Source organism: Centrocercus urophasianus, unplaced genomic scaffold (assembly GCF_019232065.1).
Source record: "Centrocercus urophasianus isolate 14NV4802_14NV808 unplaced genomic scaffold, USGS_Curo_1.0 seq_11, whole genome shotgun sequence".
Taxonomy (NCBI): domain Eukaryota; kingdom Metazoa; phylum Chordata; class Aves; order Galliformes; family Phasianidae; genus Centrocercus; species Centrocercus urophasianus.
In genome coordinates, this window is record NW_024884253.1 from 23,187,047 (window position 1) to 23,212,714 (window position 25,668).

At 36.5% G+C, this 25,668-nt stretch overlaps 1 protein-coding gene across 1 annotated transcript in view; it reads right to left on the reverse strand.

Moving 5' to 3' along the window:
• The window catches only part of SLC26A7 (solute carrier family 26 member 7), a 54,498-nt gene extending 35,469 nt beyond the window's left edge, over nt 1-19,029 (reverse strand). Inside the window, 5 exon segments of the mRNA XM_042840087.1 lie at nt 1,111-1,275; nt 5,038-5,210; nt 7,805-7,917; nt 15,323-15,377; nt 18,840-19,029. Of these exon segments, the coding sequence (XP_042696021.1) occupies nt 1,111-1,275; nt 5,038-5,210; nt 7,805-7,917; nt 15,323-15,377; nt 18,840-19,029 (696 nt within the window).
• Between the last annotated feature and the right edge of the window lie 6,639 nt (nt 19,030-25,668).

Sequence of the window (25,668 nt, forward strand, 5' to 3'; positions counted from 1 at the left end):
GTTACACTTTATTAAACATCCTTACTCTCGCTTTCTCAACCCAAAGGCTGTCTAAAACATAACAATGGGATTTGTGGGTGGGAGGTGGTTTGAAGAAAGAAAACAAAAAGTAAGCAAAAACCTACTCCCTTGTTTCATGAATTTGGAGCAAAAAACATATCAAGAGACACAGTGTCTAATTCACTGCTGGGGACTGAAATATCGGAGTTTCTTGAAGCAATCCACAAGTCTAAACAGACACCAGAAACATTCTGAAGTATATGTATGGTAAAATTGTTCTTTCTAAATGTAGAGGCTTCCTTGTTTGTTATTATTTTAAATTGTACAGAGGGTTTTTTGTTTATTTATTTGTTTTTTACGCAATTCTACAGAGCAATTGAAAACCTTAAAAAAAACCTATCAAGATTTTTTATTCTGGAAAATGCTCAAAGAGGGTTGATTTCAAAACTGAAGTGAAAGGCAAAGAACTTTTTCATATGCATTAAAATATACAAGGGATAAGGGAACAGATTTCTTTCAAAGCATTTGTATTACCTCATTTATGATATCATCAACACACCAACATGGAAATATTTCCTTCTATCACTGCTGTTCTTTATTATTGCTCATAATGTGTGTTTTGATTATTTCCTGGCTGTTGTACTTAACACTGTCAATTCTACAAGATACTAATATGCCCATATGTAAGTACAGCCTCCTTGGAAAACCTACTTAAAAAAAGAAAGAAATAAAGAAAGAAAAAACAGATGGCTGCTTACATTAAGAAGTATTTATGAAAAAGCTTTTGAAGAATTAACAAATATTTTAGTAGATGATGAATGTCTCATTGCTAAAGATAATGAAGAGAATTACTGATGCTGTAATACACATCTACTGAAAATGTAGTTTCCTTATCTTTTCAAAATAAGACCCAGTCTTGCTAATTCTTCATCAAGTTTTCCTAATCTGTTTCTACGAAAAGAAATAGTAAAACGAAGATTTTGGTATTACATCAGTTCTTTCTCACACATACTTCACAAATTCTTCACATATATATAACTTTTTAAAATGTATCATGATTTAAGAAAAGGTTAAGCTAATGAAATAACCCATCTCTTTTACTGGACTCACATGAAAAAATCCTAGCGGTCCTGATATGTACGGCATTTTCATTCCCAGCAAGTACTTCACTTGTGAAGTCACAACGTGCGTCGCAGCTCCTGTGGTCATTGCACTGATCACTGGTTCTGTTAACAAGAAGGTGGCGTGGCCCAGCTGCAGCATGAACATCGCTACCTGGAGAGCAAGGGTATGTGCATTAGCAAGGGTGAAAATGTGCAGCTTCCAGGTGACAGAGCAGTGAGATGGGCTCCTTTTAATAAACTGTAAGGTAAATGAGGATTGAAAGCAAAAGTCCTTTGAAGGATGAATATAGCTTACAATGGGACCACTGAACCACCTGCACCATCTCATTCACATCACTGGTTTACCAGACTCTAACATTAAACTTAGTAATGAAAGCAGACTTGAAGAAACTGTTTTCATACACTGCTTACTACCCTGGTCAAATACATGAGAAAAGCTAACATTCCAGTAAGGCTGATGCTAAGACTCCTGTTCCTCTGATATTTGACGGACCACTTAGTCAATAATAGCTTGTCCATAGTATGATTCCCAGTCAGTAATGTCAATAGCTACCAAATGTATTAGGTGCTGAAACTACAAGATATGAGCCTTATGCTGAACACTCTGTAATTCTGTGGAGATCTACTCTGTCCCAAGCACTAACATTGGTGTCTTCAACCCACAGCTTTTCCACTCCTCTGGGAGATCCTAAGCTTCCTGATATCACACTGGCCCCACACATACACAGATTTCAAATACATGTACGGTCAGTCCAGTATTTTGAGTTGCATCAGCTTTATACACTGAGGTTTCTAGTTTTGCAGATATTCAGAAAAGGAGCTACAGATTTTTCTTCAGAAGATGGGGCAACATTCTTGTTTACAGAAGATCAGAGATGTTTGAACAGTTATGCATTTTGTTTCAACAAACTTTATAAAATTATAGTACAAGTAAACAACAGAAGTGGTGGAAGACAGGATTACTAAACAAACAAACAAACAACAACAAAATAAAAAGAAATTCTAGAAAAGTATTAAAACTGAATGTGGGACTGGGAGAATGATCAGGCAAAAGGAACTTTCTTGTAGCTATCATATTTATCTTGTAGCTGTTTCATAATTTGAACCTGATAACTACAAGAGGATAGAGAGTTAGCCAGAGAGAAATGAGTAATTGCAAAAAAACAAACCCCTCTATGTTTATTAATTCAAGTCCTTTTAGTTCTTGTCCACTTTCAATACTTACTTTCCATGACAACGAACTCAGTTTATTATAGTTGGAATTCCACTTTCAAACTGTGTAGTCAATTTAACTTTATGGACAGTAAAAACTTTTTATCACGTAACAGGCTCTTTGGAAATGACTAATCTCGAACTTTCTGTCCAAAATAATTGAGTCTGATAATGGTTACCTGTTGCATGAACTCACTTTTGGAGAACAAACTTTAAAACCCTCAAACTCCATGGTCTGGAAGGTGCTGGGTTTTTGCTGTTTTTTCTTTTTTTTCTTTTTTTCTTTTTCTTTTTTTCTTTTTTTTTTTTTTCTTTTTTTGAGCTCTACTCAGAGTAAGACATGGTGGTCTTCCTTCAGATCATTTGGTTCCTAGGCTAAGAAAATGAAGTCAACCTCAGGGAATGTGTTTAGAGCGCCTAGCCAGCCTACTGGAAAAACAGTATCAAACGCCTTTTCTAGCCAAATCGATTCACATCTCAGCCTGTTCTTTCTCAGAGGGAATCAGCTGTTTAGGAGAGAGACACTTCATCCTTTTTCTTTTTTTTTTTTTTTGTGTGTGTGTGTGTGTGATTTTGTGATTAGAACACTGCGCTTTGGTATAAAGAAACATGTTTATGGGCAGACACCAAAACTAAGGTGTACTCCTTTCCTAGAGAAGTATCATCCCAAATGCCCTGACAATTCGATGAATTTTTGTAATTCAGGACACCTTTAATGGAAATCTGTTTCCCCAAAATACATCATATTTTTATCTCAGAATGCCATATCTTATTCCAAGCTATCCATTAACTTCTAATTTAGTCTGATGAAAAGAAACAGATCACTGTCACAGCTCTCAATTACAACAAGATTTTCCCTGTCTCTTTATCCAGTAATTGCAGCAACTGCTAGCCAGAAGACTGGAATCGAGGTGACAAAAATTGACCTAGGATGATGGCAAAATTTTTTCACAGTCTTGATCTGGACTTCCACCCAAATTTCACTGATGAATTTCCTCTGGGATATGGAAAATAAGTATTGTAATATTTTCTCTGTGTCCCAGGCAGATACTCTGATCATTTTGCTTGCATGAAGCATTAGTGGCATCACAAGCACCAACTTTATTAGCAGGATTGTAATAAATGTAGCCTTACTGACCTCGGAGAGAAGCCCATGTACTTGGCTCAGCTCCCTGCCAGACACATTCTGAAGACCCATACAGAGGATTTTCTAGTTCTTGTTGCAGTCCAGCTTGAACAGGGCAGAGGCTGAGATAAGTCACCTGGGACAGTTTAAGGCATACGCAAAGGCGGTACTTTTCAGAATGAATGAGAAAATGGAAGTGGATTTACACACCTAATGGGATTTTGCTAAGAACAATTTTCTGCACTGGATTTTGAACTTAGATCAAATGCAGTCACCAGCATCCTGCTGTAGGCATTTTGGCCTCTAACACACAAGAAGAGATGATGTAAGAGATTGTCAGGCTCTGAGCATTGCACTCCCAAGTGTGTATGCTCAAAGGACTTTTTTCTGTTACAAGTGTTCTGCACAAAATGCAGTGGTGCGATACACTCACTGGCACAAGCAGACAAGCACAAAAACAGAACACCAGAACATCAGGATGGCTGAGACTGGAAGGGCTCTCTTGGCCATCTGGCCCACCCCAGCTCCAGCAGGGACATGCAGAGCAGGAGGCCCAAGCCAGGTGGCTTCTGAAGGTCTCCAAGGAGGAGACCCCACATCTGCTTGGCAACCTGTGTGATGTGATCAGAACTAGGTCTACTCTGTTATGCTGCCTCTGGGTTTTCCCTTATATTGCATATTTAAGTAAGCAGTAAAAGAATCGAAACAGCAACAGCACAGCAGAAGTGAACACACTTCTTGATACCTCCTACCAACTAGCATAAGTACATGCCCCAGTTCCTGCCAAGTGCCAAGACACTAGACATGCCAGTTCTGGGCATTTTGGCTCATCCTTTACACGGTGGATGGACCCAAAGCACCAAGCATGGGGATCCATGTTTCTTTCAGAGGATGGGTACCAGGAAGTGTTGCAATGTCAAGGGCTGAAACATTTCTTCCATTTAAATACTAACAAGGAAAGGTAGAAGCCCTCTTCGAAGACCTGAGCAATTGGCAATGGATAAAGAAATTCAGTGTTTGTGGTCAGAATAGGAAAAGAGAAAAAAATTAAAAAGATCGTTGATCATTTGTATAAGCTTTGGAGAATTATTTGAAGACATCTGTTTTACTAATTTATTATGCTTTAACAGTGGGTGTGCGAACTCTAAAGAGAATGTGAAGATGCTTTCCTTAATGCTTTTAATTATTGAATACTGTATAGTGTTTCTCTTCAAGACAAGAGCAACAGAAAAACTCAGGAACATGTCAACTTACCAGAGAGCTGATTCATGTTTTGTTTCTGAAGGTAAAGGAAAGGGAGCACCAACAGTGACTGAACACTGTATTAGAACTGACTGAATGTGGTTTTACTTCATATTGCAACATTTCATGAGCGTGCACACAGACTATTACGACATCTCAACCAAGAAGCAACAGATTCTTACACCAGATTCTTACACGTTTCATCATTCATGAATATCAGACCAGACCCAGGGTCAGTTTTTCCAAGAGAAGTGAAAAAAAAATATTACAAATGCCATAGCTGTCACAAATGCTGAGCATCAGCAACACAGAGTATATGTGTTCACTACCTACCTGAATGATTCCTCCAAGAAATGAAACTGCTGCTGCAACTCCAATTCTCTGCATTTCAAACTCTGACAGGCCCAAGATTCCTGAATTATTATTTGCAGTGAAATTAGTGCCAATGGAAGGAACAAGACGTTCAACTGCATTGGCAGATATTAAGGAAGTTAAGGCAAAAGTTCCTATAAAAAAAAAGCCACAGATTAGCTACCAATGATTCTATACCCATACAAATCACTAATGGTCTGTTTTTAAAAACTTGACCATTTTGAGTGGAAGTATCCTTTTGGACACTCTTAAGAATTTTTGAAGTAGTTTTAATTGAATTTTTTTCATGTAAGATACCATTTATACATTCAAATTGAATGCATTTGTGTCTATATTAATGCACAGTCATGTAGACACATTAACAAAAGAGTTTGCAACATGACAATTCACGATGATTTGAAGTTAACATAAATGTTTTTGGGTATATGTGTGATGAAATGTTTTTTCCCAATAGCCACAAATGTTCACCATTCAAATTTCTAGGATAATTAAATCATGCTATATACATAGGACCTAGTCCAATATAGTTTGCTGATTCAAGAACTCAACAAATAATCTGCACTCCAATAAATGGAGACAGGCAAGGAAATAAAAAATTGCTCAGAAGGGCAAAGCAAGGTTAATGAAACATTTCATTAAAGATAAAGAAAGATCATAATTCAATATTTAAAAGGACAAATATATCATGAAAGCTCTAAGAGTCTAACAAATGCCCTACTATGTCAGACCAACAGTCCATTTAGCTTGACATTCTGCCTCCAGCTGTGACAGTCAGAGGCATTACTTAGGCAACGCACACAAGCCTGGCCACTTTCTGCAGACCATTCCCTACATAATCCCCAGCATCCTGTAGCTGCAGGGATGTTAGCAAGTATTTTAGATTTTTGTTATGGACTAGCATTCACAAATGTGTTGAATTTCTCTTTGAACTTGATAGTACTTTCTGCCTCTGCAGTGTCCTCTGGGAGCAGGTTCCAGAAGTTTAGCATCTGCTGTGGTATATCTGTTAATCTATACTTGCTTCTAAAGTGATCCCTTATGAGTTTCATTGAGCCATCCATACTTCTACTATAGCAAGATGTGATAAGTACAGTTCTACCCTCATCTTGGGTATACCCCTATTTATCAAACTTCCCAGCACAATTCTTTGGGCACCCACAAGGGACTCCACCATCCTGAAAAATCACCACTGAGTCCTGTTTTATGCTTCTTATCCTACAACTAGCTAATCATTAATAAAAGAACTTTCTTCTATCACAAGGGCAACTTCACTTTTTTTAATAACCTTTGCTGTGCAACCTTATCAGTAACTGTTTGACCATTTTGATATCTTATATTAAAAGTATTTCCTTTTGCCATTTGCTTACTGGCACTTCTATAGAATTCAATGACTTTAGTGAGATGGGATTTCCCTGTACAGAAGTCACACTAACACCTTTCATACAGACATTGATTACACGTAACTTTCAGTGATCTTGTAGTTTTACCGTAGTCTGTAAAAATAAGGGTGAAGTTCAGGTTTGCAGGTACCAGGATTCGCTACAGAGCCTTTTTGCTAAATGAAATCGGAGTGGTAACTCAAAAATCTTGTGGCCTTGTCACAGAATGCACTGGTTTCACTTTCCTCAGAAAGCCATTCCCACCAGTTTCCTTCGTTGCCTACCGATTTTGATGCACTTAGGGAATTTTCAGGCATCCACTTGATCTTCCTCTCCATGGCATACTTCAAATTTCTCTTTTTGGCTTTCCAATCTTCCTACATATGTTTCACCTACCACTTTTCATGGCTTTCCTGCTTACTTCATTTAGTCAATTTTTCCATTTTTTAAGTACTAAATTCTTTCCTATGACAGAAATGTTAATTTTCCTGTCATGTTGAGGCATGAAGGGACTTTTGGAGGATAACTTTTTTTTTTTCTTTTTTTTTTATGACATGACATATATTACCTGGGTTTATAATATTTTAATATTAATTTTTTTAATATTTAATATTTAAATTTTTTATCTAATAAGACTGAACTTGAGAACACTTTATGTAGGACTCTACATTTGATATTATATCACAGCAGAAACTGCCTTCAGACAATCATCAATTATATCAAGAGTAATCAAGAAAAAGATGATTTCTGGCCCAAGAAAAAGGGATTTGTTATTTAAGTGACTGATCTTCACACTGACATAACAGACTCCACTAACAAACATCATTCTTGTTGTCTGTATATGTACACAGAACACCATTAATCTTATAGAAATTGCTGGTAGAAAAAGAATTTCAGTGATGGATGTGGAGAATTATATAGCAGTTGTGAACAGAGCCTTTTTTGCTGCTGTTTGCATATATCTTCTTTACTGAATCTTTTGTTAAAATCTTATCTTGAAGCAGATTCTAATTGATTAAGATTTTAAAATCTTAAAAATTACAGAGTAATAATATAATCTTAAAAATTGGGGAAAAAAAAAAGAGTTTAGGAATTCAAATCCAAAATCCCTTAGTAAATGACATTTACAAAAGAAGTGTAAGCGTAATATAAAGTTACAGTGACAGAATTACCTCGAGTGTATCCTTAATGGGCTTTTTAAAGTACTTAAGCTGGGGGAAAAAAATTGTAAAAGGAAGCACAAAAACATTTAATTTCTGTTTAGTTTTTAGAGAATATTCCTTCCATTGATAACACTTTTTTTTCCAGTTTCATATTTCTGAAAATGTTTAGAGCAGAAAGACACTTACCTGTTGCAACATGACGTCCCATTCCAAATATGGCATATATAATGACAGGGAAGAATGAACCATATAAACCAAAAACTGGATGGACTGAAGAGAGAGCAGCAAAGGCCAATCCTATGGAAAATTAAATGGGGTTACCCCCATGAATTAAGATAAAATAAAATTATTCTGCTTTCAAGTTTTTGAATGTCCATGTTTTAATAAAGGCAGGGGAGAAAGCACTTTCAGTTACAAAAATCTAGACTATAAGCCAACTAATTTACAGTGAGGATCAGAAAGAATCAGGAAGGGTTGTCCATCTACAGTCTTGGTCACCAGTGGAAACTAATAGGTCATGTATATGATCTGTGGCATCAGCTGTCGTGTTTCCAGATTGTCTCCATCAGCCATCTCAAACTTCTTTAATAGACAGTTCTCACAGGAGGAGGCAGCGCCATTCAGTGCCATTCCCCAACAAACAAGGTTTTGAGTCTGCCAGAGCTCCAGGCAGTCAAATGGTTATTTCTTGCATACAGTTCAAAACCTATAATTTTGGTTTGGATAGAGACACTTCAGTTTGCTTTCTTTTAATTTCTTAAAAATAAAATTAATAAAATAAAATAAATGAAATTGTGAATTCATTCTCTTTAGGTGACTGGGTTTTTTCACTCCTTCAGTTGACAACAGTTTTTTTCTGTACATTAAGCTGTGAGTCCAGAAATGTAGAAAGTATTTTAATAGTATTTTAAAACAGATTTTAATAATATGAAGGCATCAAAGACCATCTTTGCCTAAAGGCTTTCAGTGGCAATGTAGAACACTTTAATTCAAGAGCTCCCTTCTTGAATTTGAATTTGAATTTGTGACAAAGAACAGTGACGAGGGGAGCAACAAAATGCTGAAAGCCCAGACAAGTCCAGCTATCTGTAAAGCAGGCCCAGCAGTTCATCAGTAAAACATCATGAGGAGAAAAGGAGAGGGGAGGGTAGAAGAGGAGATACTATAAAACACAAAATTTGGATGCCTTCTTTCAAGCCTTACAGTTTCTTCTCTTCTGCCTTACAGTTAACATGCCTACTCATCAGTTTTTCTTTTTTCTCTTCTTTAACACACTGGTACCATGAACCAGGAAGATCTCTGAAATTACAGTTCTATGCTTGTGTTCACTTGAGCAAGAGATGTAAAAGACAGTTCTGATCCAAGAGCAACAGAAAAGGGTGTGCCTAAGCAGAATAAGACAGCACAGAAGAGAACAGTATGATCCTGTGGTAACAAAAATGAGCAGAGGAAAAATGAGAGAAGATGAAAAAAAAAGAAAAAAGAGACTTTTAAGGCCTGTTCAGCACTGAATACCTCTTCCTTTACAAATACTTTACTAATAAAAATGAAAACAAACAAAAACTTTGTAACTACTTACATAGTACTCACAGAAATATTCTATTCTTGCAAAAGAGCTTATGAAAAACTAATTCGTTTTCCTCTCCAGAAAAGAACAGAGTAAGCAAAATCTGTATAACTTCAGCCATATTTTTATTATAACAAGATAAGTGAAGTGAAATGACATCTCTGTGCGAGATATAAATCTACAAGATTCACCATGGAATACTGAACCAGTTGCCTATTTATCAGCCATATTGGGAAGAGATCAATAAAAGCTGGTTGAGTCAACTGTAAAAAAATTCATTTTCAAATTCAAAAATTCCTGAAACACACACTATGGAACAGTTGCATCATTCCTAGAGAAGTCACCTCTGCTAGTTCTTTAATATGTTCTCTGACTTGCATTTCTTAAGCATTTGTTTTCCACCAGAGATTATAAAGGAAGTGGTTTTAGGTTGAGGGAGGACAGATTAAGGTTGGATGTCAGGGGGAATTCTTTACAGAGAGAGTAGTGAGGTGCTGGAACAGGCAGCCCAGAGAGGTTGTGGATGCCCCGTCCCTGGAGGTGTTCAAGGCCAGATTGGATGGGGCCCTAAGCAGCCTGATTTAATACTGAATGTGGAGGTTGGCGGCCCTGCCTGTGGCAGGGAGGTTGGAGATTCATGATCCTTGAGGATCCCTTCCAACCCTGGCCATTCTGTGATTCTGTGAAGCACAAAAATTCCCTCTTCATTAGGAAGTTGTAACAATTTTGAAAGATATGATTTAAAATATTTTTTGCAGAAATCACGTTACATTCATATAATTTTTAATTTTGCAAATAAACTGTGTTAATTTTGGATCTTGTTTTCAGTATGAATCCATGTGGTTCATTTTTAACAGGTTTTCACTCTAAGAAAATCATTCAAGTGGAGGTGAGCTGTGAAGATGTACAAAACAAAACTGGAGGTTACAGTAATATACCACAAGCTAAGCAAAAATACTTCTGGAATTGGGACCATATTCTCTTTTACTATTCAATATCTCAATTTCTTACAGGCTTAAGAGCAGAGAAGATTGTTTTTTCACCTCAGTATTTACAAGGTAAACAAAGGTTCAGCTACGGTAAAATACTGTCACCATCTAGCTGTAAAAGTCAATTCCTTTCCCCTAGATGTGTTTACTTTGTTTTTATCTTTCCTAAAACATAAAATCAGAATCAGAAACATTTGACAATTTCAGCCTGAGTGCATTTGATCTAGCATAAACTGTACAAGTTGTAGGTAGAGCACTAGAAGCAATACTGTCCTTGATCACAAACACAAAAACATTGCCAGCATCTCAGTTCAACTCTCTGAACAATGCTGAGAGGTATGACATAAAACACCCAAACACTGCCATGTTCTGTGAAACTCTATGAAAGGTGCTACCCACCTAGCAAATACCAGAATCTATAAAGGAATTCTGCTTTGCTCACAGGCTGACTGGGAAATACAGCTTTCCTGCAGGCAGATAATCTGAATATAAATCTGGCCACTATTTTTTTCCTGGATAGTCTTTTTGTATGAATTTTCTAGAGGTGGTGGCTCATTCTCTTGCAGGTGAGGTCACTTCAATAAGGACAGAGCTAAAATCGCAGCTTTGATTCCCATCTTGGCTCTGCTTGTTGGCTTTATTTCTTGTTACTGAAGCACATCAATTGTGTGTAAGAATAGAACAAACATTATAAAACAATTAGAAAAGACTTCAGGCTTTCTAATTAGACATATAATGTTCTAAAATTTCAAATACATTTTCAAAATATAATCAGTCATATATTTCAGATCACTTCATTAATTTTCATATTAAAACTTGCTACAATGCATTCCATATGCTCAATGACTAGTCAAACTCACAAAGAATGAACAATAAGTTCAAATGCAGTACATTAATATTGTGAATCTTTTTATTTTTACTGAATTCTTATCATAAGATAACATTTGTGTGGTGCTTTTTCATTGAAAATCAAATGTCTGGCTAGCACCAGAAGAATAACAATCATGATTTGCCACACTGGAAAGCAAGAGATGTGGTACCTCTACTTGTAACCATCAAATGCAGTTAACCATAGAATAGCGAACTTGATGCAAGTAGAAATAAGCCCATATCCCACCACAGGAGAAAGTTCTCCATGTTTGTTAATTTGATAGTTTCTGCTGACTGCGCTGCTAAAACCAGACCCTATTTCCCATTAAAAAAGCTTTCAATCATCATAATATGAGCAGTGAGTTAAAAAAGAAAAAAAGAAAAAAAGAACTTTGACAGATAAGCAGAGATTAAAGGTTTCGACTTATTTAGGATGAATTTGACACAATATCTGAACATCACAGAGACTTTATAAATTACTGTACAGACAATCCTACAAACTATTGCACGTTGATCAGCCATAATTCATGAAGAGTGTGGCTATCTCCAAAATAAAGTAAGTATGATTTTAAAATATTTTTTTATTTATTTATAAAGAGTATTATTACAGGGAGATGGCTCTGCATCTAAGTACAAATGGAAAACCAAACTAAGAGGTAGCCTTTTGAGAAGCATCAGCAGCATGGAGAAAGAAAGGCCAATCATGACTGAAGAGACAAACCTTAACAGAGATGAACCAGACTTTAGGAAATCTGTGAAAAAGACTCCTACTTGGAAAAACTGCTGGTCAAGGATCTCGGCAGTAACAGTTTTCTTGAGCTCTCTGATCCAGAAGATTAGAGGTGGAGCAATCTCTCTTTCTCCATGGATCAACACTGCCTGGCTTTGTTGGTCTCTGTCCATGGTGCTCAGGCACCTCTCAGTTACCAACATGGCACATCTGGCCACAGTCACAGCTCATCTGGCCACACTAAGACAGGTCTACCTTTCATAGTAGGCTCCAGAGGTTTCACAGGTCATTCAGAAGCTGAATTTACATTTCTAGCATTCTATCAGACCGATCTACATTAGCACATGTAATTTGAAGACATTAGAAATGAAAATATTGCATGCACAGCAACATCGGTTCCTTAATCCTCTGCTGGAAAGCTGTATAAACATGAAACACTGTCCCTCATTTACTGACTAATGCATTACATTTCATTATCAGCTTACATCATTATTTTTTGTATGGGAGAACTATAACAGAGCTCAGATGGACATTTTCTTCCACAAATCACTTATGAACTACATGGATTCTCCAATGCATTTTCTAGGCAACTTTTCTGGTTCTGTTGCCAAATATACTTATTCAATTTCATCTACACATGCTATTTGTATGCCAGATGTATATTTGCAAGACATATCTGCTCCTTAATAAAATGATTAGCTCCAGTTTGTCTGCTCAGAGTGTATTTACATCTATACATTTATAGTCAGAACCTGGGGGGAAAAGAAAAACACAAAAAAACACCCCCACAAAAACATAAGACCACAAAACAAACAAACAACAACAACAAACAGATACAGCTGAGGTTCCTCCATGGAAAGCTGAAAAAAAAAGTTGGCATCATGCCTTTGAAAACACTGGGCAACAAATTCTGGAATGCATGAAGGCAGTATAGTCTTTTTTTTTTTTTAACAAGGTCTCCAGCCAGTGTTTAAGAATTAGTTGTTCAGCAATAAATCCAACTCGAGACTAAATTAACTTTAATTAAAAAATACAAACCATGCCAATCCTCAGTAAGTAATTATTGGACTTGAGGAATGAAAATGCTGGCAGGAATAACAATACTGATTTCATCAGATGCCATGTATGTATTTCGCTTTTAGAAGAAACATGCCTCAAGGGCCCTTCACACCCCCTCACTCCCCAGAAAAACGCAGCCCACTAAAACCAAATTGAGCCAAAGTATTTTTTTCTCATGATAGGTCATAGGAAAGCCAGCTACTGTATAACACTACATACAAATTCTGTATGGAGTGTATCGATGTGCTAGCTGACTATAGAATATATATATTTAAAAAGTCTGATCAAAATTAAAGTCAAAATTTTATAACCACATACTTTCAGATGGATAACTTTTGACTATATGCAGTATACGCAGATGGGTACAACTTTAAATTAAAACTAATGTCACAGTGTTTATGAATGCGGCCAAATATCAAGAACTTAGCAAGATAAAGATGAAACCAGGAATACAGTGAGAGTTTGTGGGATTTTTTTTGTTTGTTTGTTTTCATTTATTTTAGAAAAGCTCTTATGTTAATTTATCAACACACATATCTCAATTTAAGAATTCCCTCTTTTTTTTTGAGCAGCAGGTAACACAAAGTACCAAACTTGTGAAGAAATCTCCTTGTGCATTGTGTTCTGATTCTTATAACTGGCAAACGTGTAATTTACTGCATCTACAATGAAATTATGTGATAAAGACATGCATCATCTTATGATATTTCAATTGGCTGTTTTTAGATTTAAATTCTAAACATACTCATGTTCATTTATAGTCATTTATGTGCGGCAGTTGTATTTAAATGTCTCTCAACTCTTGTACTTACCCATCTGATAAGAAACACAGTCATCTACATTTTCAGCTTTCAACTGATACGTATAAGCCGCTTAAATCTTCTCCCACATACAATCTTTATTTTTCTGATCCTCCTCCTAGCCTTTTCCCACAGAAGTTTGAAGTTACCTTCCATTAACACAAGCAACCAGAATTATATATTTCAGATAAAAATGTATCAAGTCATCACCTTCTTTTCACCTTTAGATCTCCCTAATACTTTCTTTTCAAATAAGCTAATAATTTTCCAGCAGTTTATATAAACTACCCCTAACTGTGTGCATCAGTGCATCTATCGTTAGATTGTGTAGATCTGAAGCAAAACACAGAGCCTTACCTCTGAAATAGGTTGTAGGATCAATCGCTCTCCTATCCATTATTGTTACACATAAAAATATTATTTTATTCCCATTAAAGGGAAATACACATTTATTGCTTGCATCTGGCCCAACTGCATCCAAACTGCAGTCTTGTAACTAGGATGCAACACTACACGTACTACTATCAAATCATAGAACATTATTCCAAATTTGACAGAATCTTTAAAGAGTAAGGCATCTTCAGTTGTTAATCAGAAGACTTAATTTTCATTATAGGACATTATATGATGTCCTAACCACAGTACTCTGCTTAAGACTTCAGACATATCTCTGTCCCCTAATTATATAGAGAACTGACATTCCTAAATAAGTTACATACACATATATACATATTCAAACAGACTATAACTATGAACTCAGCTGCATGACTGGGGGTAAATATGCACTGTCTTTTTCTGACAAACTCAGATTAACATTTTTGCATGTTAAGACCATGGCAGTCAGAGAAGCTTAATGATGGGTTGCAATATTACTTACATGGCTTCTAGATGATAGCCTGTGTAGACAGTATATGAAACAATCCAAAACACAATACGATACATTACACAATAGCAATCCAAAGGCAAAAAACTGAGATGGGTATGTAATTGCATAATTCATATACTGAAAGAAGCCACAAAGGTATTTATTTGACAAGGTAAGACCAAGAAGGATTGGAAAATGGATTAATCAGAGATATACTAACAGCTTGGTAATGAATAAATGATGCCAGGAAAGATCACCTATAAAAGGCCTTGAAACTAAAGATAAATTGCTTAGTGCAATAGAAAGTTAGCACAGACTGTGAAAATGAGCTAAGCAGGTGCATTCTGAACTGATATGTATGGGCTATAATACATGTTCAGGAGGCAACAGAAAGCAGGATGACAGGCTTATGAGACTCAGCTGCATGAAAAGACTACATCATAATGCATCTTAATATTATCATGCAAGAAAACTTAGGAAAAATTCAGGTACTGTTTGATTAAAATATGCTTTTCCTCCGAGTAGATGAAATCCAGGTTACATTAAAAAACACAAGCAAAATTCTGGTGTTAACGTGTCAGGTTAATGGATGAGATACAAGAAAAAAAATAAGACCTATCTTAAACTTTTTTTAAACGCAGTTTATTACCCACAATACCACAATTATAATGACTGGGAAAACACATCACCTGAATTCTACATCTTCTGTGCTTACACCCGAGCCAGTCTCCTGTAACACTTCTCTAATCTAATCAATATAATCTTCTCAGTAACATCAATTAACTTTAACAAAGTCGATGCCTGAATTCATATGAATCACATCTGGAGTGGGCTGGCTCTGGACAGCAGCTAAATATCCCTAGCCTCCTCCTCCCTCCTCTGAGGGACAGGAATCAGAAAATCAAAAGTAAGAGAACTTGCAGGACAAGATAAAGGCATTTTAATAGGTGAAGGAACTCAACCAAACACATACAAAGCAATGTAAAGGCAATTGTTTGCTACCCCCTAGAAGATCAAACATCCCAAGTTTCACTATCTCTTACAACTAGATCTCCATTGATTTCTAAGGAATGCAAGCTTCCTGACAACTACAGTGAAGAACACTGATTATATTTACACAGTTTCATTTTGGAAAGAAAAACAAACAAACAAACACAACATATTAGGAAGTTCTAAATAATCTACTTGGAGACTGTAATTGCATTTGTGTGTATGGGAGAGAAACAAGGAATAAAACAGAAACAAAACTGTACCTACTTCAAAATCATCTTCATCTTGATGGAGTATTAATGAGTTTTAAAAGGGAAATGAAACGCTAGTCTGAGAAGCAAATGGAGAATTTATTTGTTATTTTACAGAGTTGTTTCTCTAGTCTATCAAAAATAGATTTTTCAGAAACGCAGACAAAGTAGTAATTACCAAAACATGAAAACTCAACTTTCTTAACTATCTGTGAAAGTAAGCAGCAAACTTCAAGATGGGAAGAAAATATTCATTATAGATTCTAAGATTATTTTTCAGCCTTAGGTAAGAATAATTTTTCAGCCAGAGTAAGAATAATGATTCTATGTTTGAGAAATGAGGTGTTGAGAAGTGTGTAATTAAGTTATAGTTTTGTGCTCTTGAACTAATGAAGCCTAGTTTCTTTTGTTGGTTTAGACTTGAGCTTGACTGGCTTTGCAGTCTGAGACAATGCAAGCTTCAGCTGAATCTTTTCAGCAATTAGAGTATTCAAAGTTTCCATTATTGGAATTTTGTAATTCATAGGGTCTATTTTCACTGTCCATACAATTTATAGAAACATAATTAACTTGGATGCCTCTTTCTCTGCTGCTGAATTCACAAAAAGACTCTAATATTAAAGGACATGCATAGAGACTGCAGAAGTATTGTTTCAGTAGGTAAGTAGAAGAGTTTGTCAGTGAATTCTGAGACTCATTAATTAAGGTTAACTTGGCATTTTTAGCAGGGAAGAAAACAACTACAGGAACACACAGAGAGGACTACTTGTTTTCAGACATGACTTGGTATGAGCCCTCATTCTTCAGAAATGCCAAGCAGCACATTGTGGTAATGCCATTATTTTCCTTCTCATCTTTCTACCTTCCTCTGTCTTGCCTCCCCTACTTAGGAATTGGATCTGTTGGTTACATGGGATGTTATTGATCAGTATATTCTGACCACATGGTTGAACATGACTTCTTTAGTTATGTTTTGATCGAACTTCAGTAGAAGTAAAAAGGAAGCTTCAGAAGATCCACTTTCTGCAGTAATTGTTCATTTGATAATGATTATATTTTTAATCTGATAGAGAATTTGATTAGAAAGAGTATGCATAACACGTTGTACCTCCTGACGGTCTGCACAACTAAAGACAACTGAATGTTCAGGTAGCATGCCTTTCTCATACACTGTTCCTAGACTCTGCTCCACAGGACATAGTTTCTAGCAAAGGACTAGTTTCCAGTGTGCCACAATAGAATATATTTAATCCTAAATTATGTAGTATATGCTCAAGTAATTTAATTTTCAAGTACCTGATTTGACGATGAATTACTGGGTTGAAGACATAACTCACATTTAGATACCAAGATTTTGGATAATGAAAAACACTAAATGAGTGGTAGTAGCTCTATAAAATATTGTCCAAAATAAAAAGAGTCATAAGAACAGCTATTCTGAACTACCCTATACATCACTCACTGAAAACATTGGGTGATGGTAATTGTAAGGCTTACAGCACTAGTAAAAGAGTTAATGCAGCAAGTTCCAGAGAAGTAAGTTGTGCTCAAGTAACACCGCAAACATGATAAAGTATTTAGGTACCTAGCTCTCCTTTTCCATAACCTAAAATCCTTCTCAAACCTGAGGAAGCAGTGAGGAGAAAGAAAGGAAAAAAAGTCAGTTGGAGGAAAGAGTTTCAATACACTCATTTTGAAAAGTGTAAGATTATTTCTAGCTTTCGTAAAAATAATACAGAAAAGCAGTATTCTTCATCTTCTTTAGATTTTCTCAAATGTATCTCTCACATTAAATTGCTTTTAGTACAAAACTCAAACAAGAAAGTTCTATCGAAAACTACTGGCATTATAAAATTGCTATTTTTCAACATTTCAACATTTCAGCATACTGTTTTAAAAGTTTTAATTACAATTATAGTAAAGGCACATACTAGTGAAACTGGTACTTTACAGCATTATAGTATTAAGTTTCTTAAAGTTCAATCATGCCAGTGCAGATGTTACTAATTACCTTGGAAGCACAAATACTTACACAAGCCAGTTGTTTTCAGCTGCAGCATAATTCAATTAAAGTAGTGCTTACAATTTAACAACATAAATGATAGTTAAGCATAGCCAGTATGGGGAGTTGTTAAGAAATAACATATATATGTATAGTTTACATCAGGGAAGGGATTGAAAATTATCTGAGGCAGACAAGCAGCTGGGATTATCTGAGACAAGTATAAAATATTGCCTAAAGAAGTGACACTACAATGGACATATTGAAAACAGACCAAAGCATTTATTTCCCAGTAACAACCACTTTAGAGACTCAGATAGCTGGGACTTTTGTTTTCTGCAGGTCATTCTGCAGAGTTTTGTTTCTAGGAGTTTTTCTTTCTCTTTTTTTTTTTTTAATTTTTTATGTTTATGAAGCAAAATAGAGTCTAGCTCCACCTCTCTTTGTATTGCTGCTTGACAAGAGAAGTGACAGGTAATGTAATACAGCACTAAGTCAACACAGAAGCAGAAATATGCAAGCTGTGTATGCACACACATTCTCCGTGGTTCATGTCACTGACAGAAGTGCCCTTTTAGTACAGAACACTGTTATCTTTTACTGCTGTACACTGGGCTTCCACAGGTAATAGTGTAATCACAATGATTACTTCTGAGCAGATTTTCTTAAAATGCGGACAACATATAGACAAATTACAATGCAGTTACCATGTAGATACATTTTATTTTTCATGTGGAATAAAAAAATGTGGTCACGTAATTGATAAAATCTTGTATGTAATCACTTGCTGTGTGAACAGAGTTAATGCTTCCTTATTTCTTGTATTCTGAAAAATTGTCAAAGGATCGGATATAGAGGAAGTTTTGGTTCACAGAAAGCTATTCAAATAACACCATGTATTTCCATCTGCATTTGTATATGCATAAGATTCAAGAATTTTTCTTGTATTTTTATTTAGATAAAATCTGCTTTTGATAGATAAGGATACAAGCTGCCCTAAACTAAATTTTAAGATAATATGAACATGAAGAAGGTATAAAATAAAACCAGATAAATCCAGCAGGATTGGATTTCAAGATTTCAGAAGTTTAACTGTACCTTGAGTCACCTGCTGGATGGCCAGCATCATCCCAGACACCATATCGGGAACCAGATTCTCCTTCCAATCATAGACGGGCACCCACTCCAAGATGGGCAGCCGCCTCACGCACCATTCCTTGATATCTTCACAGCGAACGGCCCGGATCTTCCCCCACACCGTTCTCCTTCTCCTCTCTACCCCCGTCATCACCAAAACCCCCAAAAGAAGTTCCTTGTGCAGAAGAATGGGTGGCTGAGAAACCACTCTGATCTGGGTCGTTCTCCAGGTTTCTTCCGAGAATTTGTGGTTCCGAGACTATAGGGGAAAAAATTGAAAAAGAACAACAAAACAACAAACAACACAGAAGCACTCACATTTTCTGCAGCTGTGCTCTCACTATGCTCAATAAAAGCACTTACTAAATGTCATAACTGTACGAACAGCCACGCAAAGCTCTCAGAGCAAAGCTCACATTTTCGGCTCGTCTCCTCTCCTGTCAGTTTGTGGCTCTCCCCCGTCACCTCCCGCTTTATATTCGGGCAGTGCTGTGCTTTTGGCCTCGGTCCAGCGGGAACGTGAGGCACAGCGGGGCAAGCACTCGCCGGGGCTGCGTGGTGCCGGGAGAGGTGCTGGACCTTGGGACATCTCAGGGCTGCTTCAGGGTCACAGCAGAGCCAATGCTGCTCTGAGGTGAGAGATGGGGCTTAGCTCCACCAGCCCCGCTGCCCCTGCGGGGCAGGACAGAGCTCAGTCCACCCAGTAATTTTTGGTCGAGAAATAACTTCTCTCACTGAACATACAGGTACAAAGTGATCAGCGCAGAAAAAGTCAAGCTGTCAACTTACTTAAATGCTTCATTCCATTTGGAACAAGGGCACAGGGGAGCTAGAGAATCTGTACCTCTAGATGCTCTAGATCCCTCAGATCAAAATCTAAAATCCATTACCTGTGTGAAAGTGCCCTCCCAAACTGTCCCACAGTAAGCAATAAAAATAAATACACCGTTAAATATTTTAGTGGTATTTGTATAAATTAGTTTATATGTTAATCTTTAGACAAAGATGAACAAAGCTGAAGTGTCATCCATTCATGATTTTGATATTCTGCTCAAAACACTCATTTCAATTGTCAAGATCTCAATTCTAATTTACAGATATAAGCAGTTTTACAGTCCCTGAAATTATAGAAAAACATTACAAGAAATTTAAAACGGCAAATAAAAATATTCGAATTTCATTTTTAGTCTATTAACTCAATCTCCTGATATTCTGAATCCTGACTTAATTTTTTAATTGCTGGCATTGGTGGTTCTGAAACAAAGCACCAATTTTGGAAATATTTAATTATACATTTAACTTTTCAGATTTAATCAAAGCTTAATATAACTTAATTAGTTTCCTGAATATTACCAAAAATGGTTTCTTATAACATATTTTACATTTTTTTATGCTGCACTCCAGTTTTTTGTATTCTGAATCTTATTATATCTCCCACATTGTATCAGTACAGATCACGGATAATAGATGTTTTTTTCTAGCATGCTAAAGCTTTGTTTAGTTAGTTCGTGATTAAATGATAAGAAATTTTCTTCTCAATCATATTACCAGCATTCCTGATGATGCTGCAAAAAATATAACATAAAATATTACCAAAAAAAAAAAGAAAAAAAGAAAAAAAGTTTTCTGACTGGATGTAGAATCTTAAAATTAATTTTATAAGTTCTGAAAAGAAATGGTTGCAGTCACACTAATGTTTCAAAAACCGCAATTTCTATTCAAATTAAAAAAATAAAAAAATAAAAGAGAAAAAGCAGTAGGGTAAATGCACCACAAATCATTCTACTGTGTCACTCATCTGGTGTGTACTGTTGTATCACTCAAAAGTGGAAAAAAGTGGTTTACCGAAACACAAACAGATCACTTCTGCTAAAGCTTTGATCTAGAATATTCCAGCGTACCTATTCTCTACCCTGCTCATCTTTTAATCATGTACATCCTTTAAAGAGCAGATGAAACGCCACCACTGGTTTGTTTTACTAAACAAAAATACATGTAAATACATTTCTACACATAGATATGTATGTACAAAATGTGACTACTGATGTAAGATGGACTAATCCTAATTTAATAAAAATCATGGTTCACTGGGAGCTATGAATGAGTATTCTGAAACAGGCAGGAAAATGGCACATTATGAAAGCAAAGATTCATGATTAAACAATCAAGATTATAATCCCTAATCTCTGGATTTCTCATGTCAAATGCTGAAGCTGTTTAGGAGTCTGTAATTGAGATTTTCCCACCTGGTATTTTTAGGGTCAGTAAATTTGGACAGTTTTGTCAATCCCAGATTGATATCTGAACTCCTAGGATTAGCCATGTCAACAGACTTTTGTCTACATCCAATAGCAGGGGATGGCTTCTCTCTCTATGGCTGTGTGCATGCATGAATGCAAACATCTCACAACTAATGCTTGAAAATAAACACTACTAATTGGACACAGACAGAATTTCACATGCAAAGTCCTTGGGATGTCCATGCTGGTGTGGTACTTGTGTGGAAATTTGATTTTACTCCAGCAATTGCTTTGACGAGTAAAAGACAGATTGAAGAATCATTAAACCTGAAGTTGATCAACGTCACCGCCAGTCATGGAAGACGTTGTTCCTCACTGTAATTTTGTAATTAATTAAGTGTTCATACCAATGCCACAAAGCAATACATCATTTGCAACAGCACAGACAAAGAAATCAAATTTTTTAAGGGATGGTGGATGCACAGGTGCACAAAACGGAAAACCTCTTTACTACAAAGTAGTGCAACCTTAAGGAATCATCAACAAACTCATCTGTTCTTTGGTAAAACACAGTACCCTAACTGAAACACGTACTGTACCACACCAAACAAACATTTTCACACCAGGTGGCTTTCATTAACCTATAAACCTGTGACCTATAAGCCCCTAAAGTACACAAACATGTCATTCTTTAAACTGTATTACAATGTCTACCAGGACTGTGAGAGCCTGGAAAATACACAGCAGTATTATTCTAATAGTGGATATACATGCAGGGCTGAGAAAATAACTACATAAGTTGAAATTTACAATATATTTAATATAAAAGGAAAAAAAAATGTTGCTCTACAAGTTGGGTGGGCTTCTCACACTTCCTTTAAAACAGATTCACTGAAAAATGGGGAACATTTTGCAAGGACAACCTGAATTTTCATTATTCATTGGCTATTTACATACATGATGCATACACAGAGTTAAGAGGTTTGATCTTATGGCTCTGAACTCAAAGGATGAAAAAAAAACTAAAATAAAAACAGAAAAAAAATATATAAATCCAGGCATCCCACTTCATATGGAAGCAGGCTTTGTAGGAAATCACTTAACCTTTGCTCAAGAAGTGCTTTTAGTCTTCACATAAACTAGCAGGAAAACTCAACTATGAATATGTTTACATGTCCTTCAGAAGTCTTTGTACCTTAGTGCTATGATGGAAATGATGTGACTTGCTCTTTTTAATTTTTCTCAGGAAAACAGATCACTCACTGAATATCTTCCAAGATTAAACCAGTTGGACTTTGGACTAACTAAACCTATGCTCCTGCTGATTAACATCATTTGTTCCCTAAGAACATCTTGTGCATCTAAGTCACTTCACTTCCCCATGGTCTCTCATCTACTGTCATTCGGCAAGGGAAAGTACATGCTGTGAGTAATCAAAAACATATAATGACTGACATCTCCTCATCTTTTTTTCACCAGTGAACCAAATTTCCATTCATTCTTGTCCTCTATCCTATTCTATGATCTCGTTTTGACACTGCTGTCTTTCTGTCATATTCAGACAAAAATAGACAAAGCATTCAGAGGATGCCAGAAAATAAAAGAATAAAAGATGGCTAAAAATCTTGGGTATACAAGCATTGTTTCATTAAGAAAGCTGGCAAAAATTCCAAGGGAAAGTATGTTTGAGCACAATGAGAATGGAAGTCATATTTAAAACAAACAGTAGTATGTATGAGTTTAGATCATTCAAACTATAACTATTATATGATACAAGCTCTTGAAATGGCTGGGAAGGTGCTGAAAAACAGAACAAGACTAAAGTAGTAGAAGACATCCGCATCTTCAGGAATGCATTCCTGGACTTTGAGCATTTATTTAAAAAAAAATAATAATAACAAAGCAACCAACAAGTTAACAACCATATGTTGCATAAAATATTAAACTGGGTCTCAGAAGGTGCAACCCTTTCAGTATCCTGGTCATTACCAATGAAATTTAAGAAACTTCACCTCTAAGATTTTGGTGTCAAAACAAAATACACTCTATGAAGTCCAAAGCTTCCCAATGCGTCTTTCAAAATCAGACAAAATGCTTTTGCTTTTGCAGTTAAGAATACTCCTGACTTCAAATACTTAAACGTGGGTATTGACTGAAAAAGATAAGGTCCTAGCCCTCTACACTAAAAATAATATGACTACGAGTAAGCCAAATCCTGCTCCCTTCATCATGCAGCACACTCAGGAGACACTGTGGTTTGACACAGTGTGAGGAGTCGAAGTTATTACAAGATGAAGGCAAACCTCCAGCCATACAGAAGCCGGGTCCTGACCCACACGGCTTGGGCTCAGCTTTAGGATCTTGTCTACAAATGGGCTTTCAGTGCTCTCTAATTATGCCATGCTATACAAAGCTGTGTGAAGCAACACTGACATCCAGTGTCTTTGTTCGGTATTTTTCTTCTATTTTTGCAAGGCTCAAGAGCACTAGCTGGACCAAATTGTTTCACTACATGATGGTTTCTGAACTGTGTAACTTTAAGTGTACAGCTTAATAATGCAGGATGGTAAAAATCACAGCAATAGAAGTATTATCCATCACATTTAAAATAAATTTACAGGTCAGAAATTAAAGACCGGGTATAAATTAGCAAGTACTGAAACAGGAGCTCCTAGTGCTGAGGTACAATCTGCTCTCAATGAGTCTAATAAATGAAAAATGCAAGCACAGAACAGGCAGATAATTTTACAGTGTGACCATTCTCTTAAATTCCACTCCTGCTCTGTTACAACTGTCTGCTAATAACATGCCACGCAGCTGCTAATGAGGAAAAAGATAGTATGAATGTGAGGTGATATTGAATTATTTTAGAACGTCTAAAATGAGCACGAGATGCTTAACAATGCCTGTTTCTTATGGAAAATGTCTGTAAAGAAAATCTCACTTTTTCCTTCTCTCTTAAGATTGCATCTAGCATCACTGAAAGGTAAACTTTCCTTCAAAATAGTAAAAAATGGTTATTATTATTATTTTTTTTTTAAGCTAGGGGTTAAATTACCAAATGAACTGTAAATTGATTTTTGTGAACACCCACATTTGAGAACTTGTCTTTGTAGCCAAAAAGTTGATAAAACAAGTCATAAATGTTATTATTTTGCATACCAAAATGTTCAGACAGAATGCATAAACCAGATTTCCTGATCTCTGGTTGCGCAAACCAACTTATAAGCCTGACAAGGCCAGACGCTTTTCAGCAGTGTGTGGTGTTAGGACAAGGGGAAATGGCCACAAAGTGAAGCATAGGAAGTTCCACACAAACGTGCTAAGAACTTCACAGCGCGGGTGACGAAGCACTGGAACAGGCTGCCCAGGGAGGTTGTGGAGTCTCCTTCTCTGGAGATGTTCAAAACCCACCTGGATGCCTACCTGTGCAGCCTGCACTGCCTTTGCAGTGGGGTTGGACTTGATGATCTCTAGAGGTCCCTTACAGCCCCTACAATTCTGTGATTCTATGAGGCCACACAACAGATGGAGAACACTTTGGATTTGGATGCAACTAACCCCAGGTTCAAACACCCTCTTTTCAACTTCAAACTTTGTTAGCTGGCTGTGAGCAGAGGCACACAGGCTCCTGTTCTAGCCTTGACCTCCAGAGAATGAGATTCGAAACGCCTGCTCATTACAAATATTCTTCCATTTAAGATCACTGGGCGCTGAGCATTTAAACTTCTTGAAGAAGTTAAATCCATCCAGAAGTATGTGAGATTTGTGCTGGGTTCTGGCCTACCCATGGTTGTGGGACATCAAGGCACTGATGCATTGGGAAGACCGAATTCAAACTCCCGCGACAGGGTTTGTTGGAACCAGGGTTCAGCAGCCTTGTCAGCTAGATAAGCAGCAGACAGGTCTAAAATGTAACTGTTCATACAGTACAACACACTGTTCCCAAGCCTTCAAAGGCTTGTACATCCAGTTACTTTTTACCTGAGTAATTACAGTGTTCTCATTCATTACAAAACATTCTGTGTTCACTGACTTAGAAAAGACTTATCTGGGAACAACTATCATGAAACAAGCATTCCTGAAGAATTTTATTTCCAGATATCCTTAGTGTCATAAACTCATTTACGGGAGAAAGGCCTTCCATAGACCAGCTAATCAAAATACTTCTTCAAATATGGGATAATTGCAATGTCAGATCAAATTGCTCAGGAACTTGTTCAGGAATGCTTTGAAAACCTCTAAGGATGGATCTTTTTCTAATTAACCTCCCACTGCATTTGGTGTTGACTTTTACATCAACCAATAGCATATGTTGATTCCAAGCCATCAGACACAAAAAGTTTATTAAAGGACAATAGAACAAACTCCTCTTTTGTCAGCAATGTGTGACTAAGAAGGGCCGCACTCAGTGTCACAGCCACTGTGAGCTTGTGAGCATGCTAAAACCAGGAAAACCTTAACTGCCATTAGGATCATGAACAAACAGATCAATAAAACGAATTTCACAGAAGAGGAAAAGAATGCTGAAATGTGACATCACTGCCCTT